Source organism: Coloeus monedula (assembly GCF_965178545.1).
Source record: "Coloeus monedula genome assembly, chromosome: 15".
Taxonomy (NCBI): domain Eukaryota; kingdom Metazoa; phylum Chordata; class Aves; order Passeriformes; family Corvidae; genus Coloeus; species Coloeus monedula.
The window spans coordinates 16363419-16370548 of NC_138795.1; the positions used below are offsets into that span (position 1 = coordinate 16363419).

Sequence of the window (7130 nt, forward strand, 5' to 3'; positions counted from 1 at the left end):
TCTGACCGCTGTGGGCCCTGAATACCTTGTCACACCCTGCCCTGCTGGCTGCATATCCACTGACTCCACACCTGGAAGGGCATCTCCAAGCAAGACAGGAATACAACAAGGACTCTCCCAGTACTTCTTTGGGCCAGTGATCTGGCCATTCTTCTCTTCTGCAGGAAAGCCACATCCTCTGTGCTAAACCAGAGAAACAGCCCTGTATTCTGAAAGAAGTGCTCTAGCATTCAGTGCTTCTCCAGGGACTCTCACCCTTGATTTCAAAACTTCCTTCAGGAAGTGGGGAAAAAGATGCAAAATACAGTACTTTAATTCCACTAAATATTAAAATAAATGGAAGTTCCTTGCTGTTTCAGAATACCAGAGTGACATTTTAAGTGCTTGGAGAACGTCAGAAATCAGTCAGTCATGTTCCATAATGGTTTTGCAAAGTCATTTGGCACAGCAAGTCACAAAAGCAGGAGCTGTGTAAGCTCCTCAGAACATTTAATACTTGTCTAGCATATATCCAAAGAGAACTCTGAGCCAGAGTTGGGCTGTATCTGCAAGAGAGCTCAGCTTCCCCCTCTCTAGAGGCAGGGACAAAGCCAAGGTGTCTTACTACAGCCCTCAATCCACAGGAGCCCAACCTGCAAGTGCTGCCCTGAGAGTGCAGGCTTCCTGAAGGCTCTGGCATTTCCATGACAGCACATTGCCTGTGGCTCACAGCACATCGAACTCCCTCTTCTAGCAACAAAGGCAGCCTGCAGGAGCACTCAGTCTCCCTTCTGACCCTTACTCTTCTCAGTTTAGATTTCATCTCCAGTAAGTTTACTCAGGTAGCTCCTTCCTCTGTGTTGTCTAGGTAACAGGTAGGGAAAAAGTTAGGGATAAAGAAGAGAATGGAACAGACCCGTGTGAATGTCATAGTCCTAGTCCCAATAGCAAAATGTTCCTAAAGAGTTAAATGTCCCCAGGCAAGGGAGACAAGTAAGAGGAAAAGCTGTATTGCTAATCTTCTATCAGAACACCCACACAGTAGGTGGGGGACTATAACCAACAGGTTTACTTCCACTGGGGATAAGTAAAAGACCTATTTTTATTTTAAATTAGCTATTATTTTTATTGTAAGACCCTTGTTTCTGCTGCTTATGCATTTCATAAATACTGACTTTCAGACACATCCAAGTTCTCTTGTCTAAAGCTGATTCTTTAAAGGAATGCAGCTGTTTCCTAGAATGGGCCAGATAGACATCTTGTACACAAGCCATGGAAATCTTTTCTTCTCTGACGTTTCAGTATTGCATGGAGAAATTATGTAGAGCAGGAGGGCAGAAGAGCTATAACTGGACCAAGATATCCAGGAGATTACAAATGAGCCCTGGGCAGCAGGAATAAGATCAAGAACTAAGCGGGGGCAGGGCAGCAGGGAAGGAATGTGTTTGGAAATCAAGTCAAGTTGGAAAAGGAGCCTGTGCCCAAGAGAACAAGCTCCCTTTCTGCGCTGGAACCAAATCCAGAAGTCCAGATTCCCAGCATCCCACTACTGCCAGCAGTAACCACAAAGTCCATGGATCAGCTCTGCTCCTCTCACACTCCTAATTAACCAGGAAGGGGATGACAACCAACTGCTGCCCCTTACCTCACAGACCAAGTCACAGGCAGCAGCACAGACGACTATTGCATCACCCTTGCGTGCATCATTCTCATTTTTGCATTCCATGACAGCTCTCTAAAAAGATCTTGCAAACTTTGACAGCCCCACTCACACCTAACACTGTGAAGATCATTGCTCAGGCTGCAACAAAAGTGAGTAGCTCAAAATCAGGAAAAACCTGCAATAAAAACCAACTGTGTGATGGAAAACCTTTTGGCTTCTGCCCACGCAGCCTTTGGTTCCTCATGCACCAGCTCCCAACAGCTCATTCAATGTGCAGCAGAAGCAGTGGTCAAGCAGCTGGACCCAAATTTTGTTTTCTTCACAGCTTAGTGCCTGATTGAACTTCTCCACACACCAGACTCACTGTAGAAAATAAGTCCTCCCTTTTCCAATAGCTACATGGAGGATCTTCAAGTCTCTAAACCACATATTGACCAGAGGCTGCAAGCAACACGCTGGTCCCTGGGACTCATGTGGCACCTGTCAGCTCCTCGGCAGCCAGGCTCCAGCACCCAGCCCTCACCAAGCCTTCCCCACGGAGATGGGCCATGGAGAGGCCGCTCGGATTTCACACACCAGCCTATAGTTAGTAACAGAAACATCAAGGTTAAGCCTTGGGTGTCCTTCAGCTCTTTGTGAAATTTTTGACATGTGAGCGGGAAGCACAGGGCAGCTGCCGTGTTCTGTGCTGGCAGAATCGAACACCTCACACACACAAATGGTGAAAATGCAGCTCCTGCAGCTGTACTGAGTGATGTGCAGCAGGGACTGCTGCCTCTGGGGGCTCAGGAAAGAGCTTACCGTGACTGACCATGCCTCATTTTCCAACAAAACCAAGAACCACAGTAAAAGCAAGAATGCATTTAAATCCAAGGAATCATCAAGAACATTTTATTCTCTCTCAGGTTTCACCTGCATATGGTTCAGCCACCAAAAATCTGAACCACTCCTTAAAAAAATTTTTTTAAAGTTCAAAATCATATTATTACAGCTGTCCCATAAAATACTGTAATGGCACAAAGTCATTTTATAGGGACAGCTGTGATAATATACTTGCATTAAATCTTGAGCCAAAAGTTGTGCTACAGTATTTGCTTGATTCTCACTTATATTTTCTCTTTTAGTGTTCTCCCATTTGCTGTACAAGTAAATTGATGATAAAGCAATATCAAACCAAAACTGACTGTCTATTTTGGCACAGCACGAAAAACTGCAGCACTCTCCTCACTGTGCCCCACGCCAAGTGCTAGACATTTTTCTTCTGTAAATAATGATCTTGCCCAGGTTATGGGCTAGAAGAATGTAAAGGGAAAGGTCTGAAATATTCAGACAGAATTCTGAAGCTTTAACTTTCAACATAGTTCTCAAAGCAACACGATGATATCAGTTCACAAATAGCTTAAGCAGAAGTCCAGCACAGTGGTAGCTGTCTCAGGCTACGTAACGGGCCTTTCAAAAGAGTATGAAGTAACAGAACTGAAATGCATTTGGCAAGATGCCACCACCCAGATGAGATCCCAGCCTCAAGGATATGTACAGTACACAGCAATTCATCAGCTCATACTATGTGGCACTGACATTTCTTGTGTCAAACCAAAAATAGCTTTAGCAAGAGTAAATTGAGCCCCACATGTGGAGCCCAGTAAGGCCTCAGCACGTTACACAAACTGCAGTATTTCCCCAAAAAAAAAAAAAAAACCAACCAAAAAAAACAAGGAACAACAAATGAAAACCTTCACATTCATCAGCAGTGGAGAGAAAGCCTTCTGGGAAGGAAGGAGACTCAGGATAGTTGTTCAGAAAATAAAAACCACAAAACTGCTTTCCAAGTAGTGCACAAGGAAGTACCCAGCCAGGCAGGATGCAGCACACCACCACAGCTCCTCCAGCCTTCAAATTCCACGAAGACCTGGAGTATCTTGTCCTACAGAAGGGTACGTGCTAGCCCACTGCATACAGCCCAAACCACCCAAGCTGGAGGAAGAATACAGAAACCCTATCAGAGGCCAGATTCTAAGTGGCAGCTTAGATGGGTTAGTGAAGAAAAAAAGGAAATTTAAAAAAAAAAGTTAAGCACAGGAATAGAAGCATAAAACTTAATTCAAGAATTTAGTTATTCAAGCAGAAGAGCCCTGATAATCAGAGTAAACAGTGACACAAACCTCCACCCTTCCTGGGTAACTGAAACCCTTTAGAGCTCCACTATTTGCACGCTGGACTATGCAATGAAATTAAGACATCACAAATATGCCTATGGTGGCCGAACTCACATGTCCATGAAGGACATCTGCTAGTCCACTTCATAGAACATGGCTTCTGTGTCCAGAAGAACCATAGTGACCACCTCCTTTGGTCTCCAGATGCCAGACTGCCCTTGGATTTTAAGTTCTGCTGAAGGGTTGCTTTGGCCTGCTTTGCTAAAAGCCCAAATTTCAGCTATAAATTCTCTGCTAGGGGTTGGAGTGGGCTCCAGGAAGTTCCTCGTGTACTTGGTTCAAGCTCTCTGCACTAGAAAGTGACACAAGATCACACCAAGAGCATCAGTGCCAACTGGCAAGGCAGCTTCAGCCCCACAGCCAGGACGGGCAAAGCTCACAGAAATACCCTGTCAAGCTCAGGCAGGGAAAACGAAGGGAAAAAAAAGCATGAATGAGTAGCATTCAGAAGAAGAGCACTTTCTTAATCTGTATTTACATAGCAACTAATACAACAAAGACCATGAAGAGTTCAGCTTTTAAACAATATCGCAATGCAAATATTTTCCTGCTGGCGCCTCTGCCATCCCTGAGGAGCCAGAGCTGCCAGCCAGGCCTCACACCTGTCTGGTCATGGAAAGGTAAGGAAGAGAGGACTCCAGAAGACTGGGGCTCCCGCAGCCCCTGCACACAGGAAGGGTAAATTGTTTAGGGCACCAAGAAGGCATGTGTCTTACTCCTAAGGAGGAGGCAGAAGCAGAAAAGCAGAAGAATGCACTTCAAACCATGACAAAATAACATCTGCTCCCCACATCTGATCCCCACAGGCAGGATTATTTAATGATAAAGACCAACACACTCACGTTTCTTAAGTACCTCGAGGGACTTCCCCAGTACAAAGGCACTCTGTACTTTTGGGTTTTGAAAAAGCTTTAGAAAAACATGTTGACTCCAGAATTATCTTTTACTCTTCATCTGTCTGCTCTGTGACAAACCCAAACAGAACAAAAAAGCCTTTTGAGACATCTCATGACTACTCCAAACACGAGTGTTTGCTACCCCTACAGCCTGCCCAGGTCAATCAGTCGCCTCTTGCAAGAAACCAGAATCTGTCTCCTTTTGAGGTACCAGTCACCAGCATCCCCACCAAACTCAGCATTTAAGGCACCTACTTGGAAAAGTTTATTTAGTGGGAACCAAGAAGGGAACTCTGCCACTCTGAACAGCTCCATTAGCCTGGGTACAACTCCCCTGAAAACTCTCAGGAAAAGGCAAAGTACACCCCATTCCTGGCTTCCCAGTCCTGCCATCTTCCTACCACTCAGTCTGGAAATTGCGTGGGCTCATGGATTAGGGCACTTGCAGTCTGACCTGGCTCACTGCTCAGTCCTGTGATCACCCACTTTGACACGAAGAAGGTGGGGTAAAAGGGTGGGGAAGAGGTCGATACTATCACCCCTTTTGGCAGCAGTCAGAGCAGATCCAGTATTTCACAAACCACATCCCGAGTTGAGCAGTCATCACTGTTACCCAACTCACATGAGACAAAATCCTATTTCTCAAACCAGAAACACAGAAATCTAATGTGATATTTGTCAAGCAAGCACGTGTTTCAGATTTGAAACCTCTTTATATGGTGAAACCATTCTACTCAAAGATCACTTTATATGGTCTTCTATCAGAGGCTGCTGAAATCCCACCAAAGTGCATTCCAGAAATCCATCAGAACACCTCAGCTCTGGTTTAAGGTGTTTCTTTTGACAGCCATCCAACACACATAAGCACACCTTTAAGAGTGCACTGGGACTACCCATACAAGCTTTATGCTCGCTTCCAAGGGTTTGAAAAAAATCCAAACAATGACATTAGATCCATTCCCTGGAATGACACTGCAAAGGACATTTCTGTACAACATCTGTGTCAGTAAAGCCCTGAGCACAGGAACTATGCACAGGGGGTTTTCAAGGAGTTGGACATAAACTACATTGGAACTGACTGATGCTGGGCAGATCTGTGAGGGCCTTCTCACAAATGCCACTGCTCTGCTAGCTGAAATTACAAACTCCCCAGAGGTGCCAGAGGAGAGCATTGAGGCCAGGAGCTGAGCCAGCAAGCAAAACCACACAAAGCCAATATAATTTGTAACAGCCCTTCTTTGAGGCAGCCAGTGCCTAACACCAAGAGCTGAAACCCAGTAAGCCTCACTGCATTCGCAGGCAGCTTGCTGAAATTAAAAATGAAAGACAATGAGAAAAAAGAAACAAATGAATTTGCTGAGAAAAAGCTGGTGTGCTCTTTGTGAAGGGGAGAGCCTCCTGCCCAGGGCAGCAGACTGGAGGCTTCATAGAGACTCAGGCTGGGGGTCTCAGAATCACAGAATCAATCAGGTTGTAAAACACCTCTGAGGTCACTGAGTGCAACCTATGACCCAACAGCACCTTGTCAACTACTCTTTCCTTAAACACCTCCCGGGATGGTGACTCCACCACCTCCCTGGGCAGCCCCTTCCAATGTTTAATCACCCTTTCTGTGAAGAAATTCTTCCTAATGTCCAACCTAAACCTCCCCTGATGCAGTTTATGACTATGTCCTCTCATCACTTGCTACCTGGGAGAAGAGCCTGACAACCACTTCGCTCCATTCTCCAGTCAGGGAGTTGCAGAAAGCAAGAAGGTCCCCCTCGAGCCTCCTTTTCTCCAGGCTGAGCGCCCACAGCTCCTTCAGCCAGTCTTTGTGCTCCAGACCCGTTCCCCAGCTCCGTTATCCTTCTCTGGACACGCTCCATCCCCTCACTGTCCTTCCTGAATCGAGGGGCCCCTCTCCCGGCGCACAGAGCTGGGGTGTCCCCCGCTCCGGCCGATACTCACATCCGTCCCACGCCCTCGTACATGCGGGTCTCGTCCACCAGCATCATCACCTCCGTGTCGGTGAGGTGCGCGTGCTTCTTGGTCTTGGTGAGCTGCTCGATCTGCAGGTCGGCCAGTTTCACCTTCTGCTGCGTGTCCATCACCTTGGCCTGCAGCTCCGTGAAGGCCTGGCCGGGGAAGAACGCCGGGGTGAGGGGCGGCGGGGGCACAACCGGCCCCGGGCTGCAGGCACGAGGGGACCGGCCGGCAACGCCGGGACACGGAAGGGGACACAGGTGGGGATACACGGAGGGGGCAGGACATACAGTGGAAGGGTGAGACACAAGGAGAGAGCACACATGGAAGAGAAACACACGGGCGGGGGTCTCGTACCTTCTTGAGCTCCAGGTCCACGGGCGCCGCCATCTTGTCGGCGCAGGGCGCATG

The 7130-nt window shown here is 47.2% G+C and overlaps 1 protein-coding gene across 1 annotated transcript in view; it reads right to left on the bottom strand.

The window, feature by feature from the left end:
- PFDN1 (prefoldin subunit 1) overlaps window positions 1-7130 on the bottom strand; it is a 31629-nt gene extending 24499 nt beyond the window's left edge. Inside the window, exons 1-2 of the mRNA XM_082291335.1 lie at window positions 7077-7130; window positions 6705-6871 (exon numbers count right to left, since the gene is read on the bottom strand). Coding sequence (XP_082147461.1) covers window positions 6705-6871; window positions 7077-7109 — 200 coding nt within the window. The 5' untranslated portion in view covers window positions 7110-7130. The remainder of the gene's footprint in view (window positions 1-6704; window positions 6872-7076) is intronic.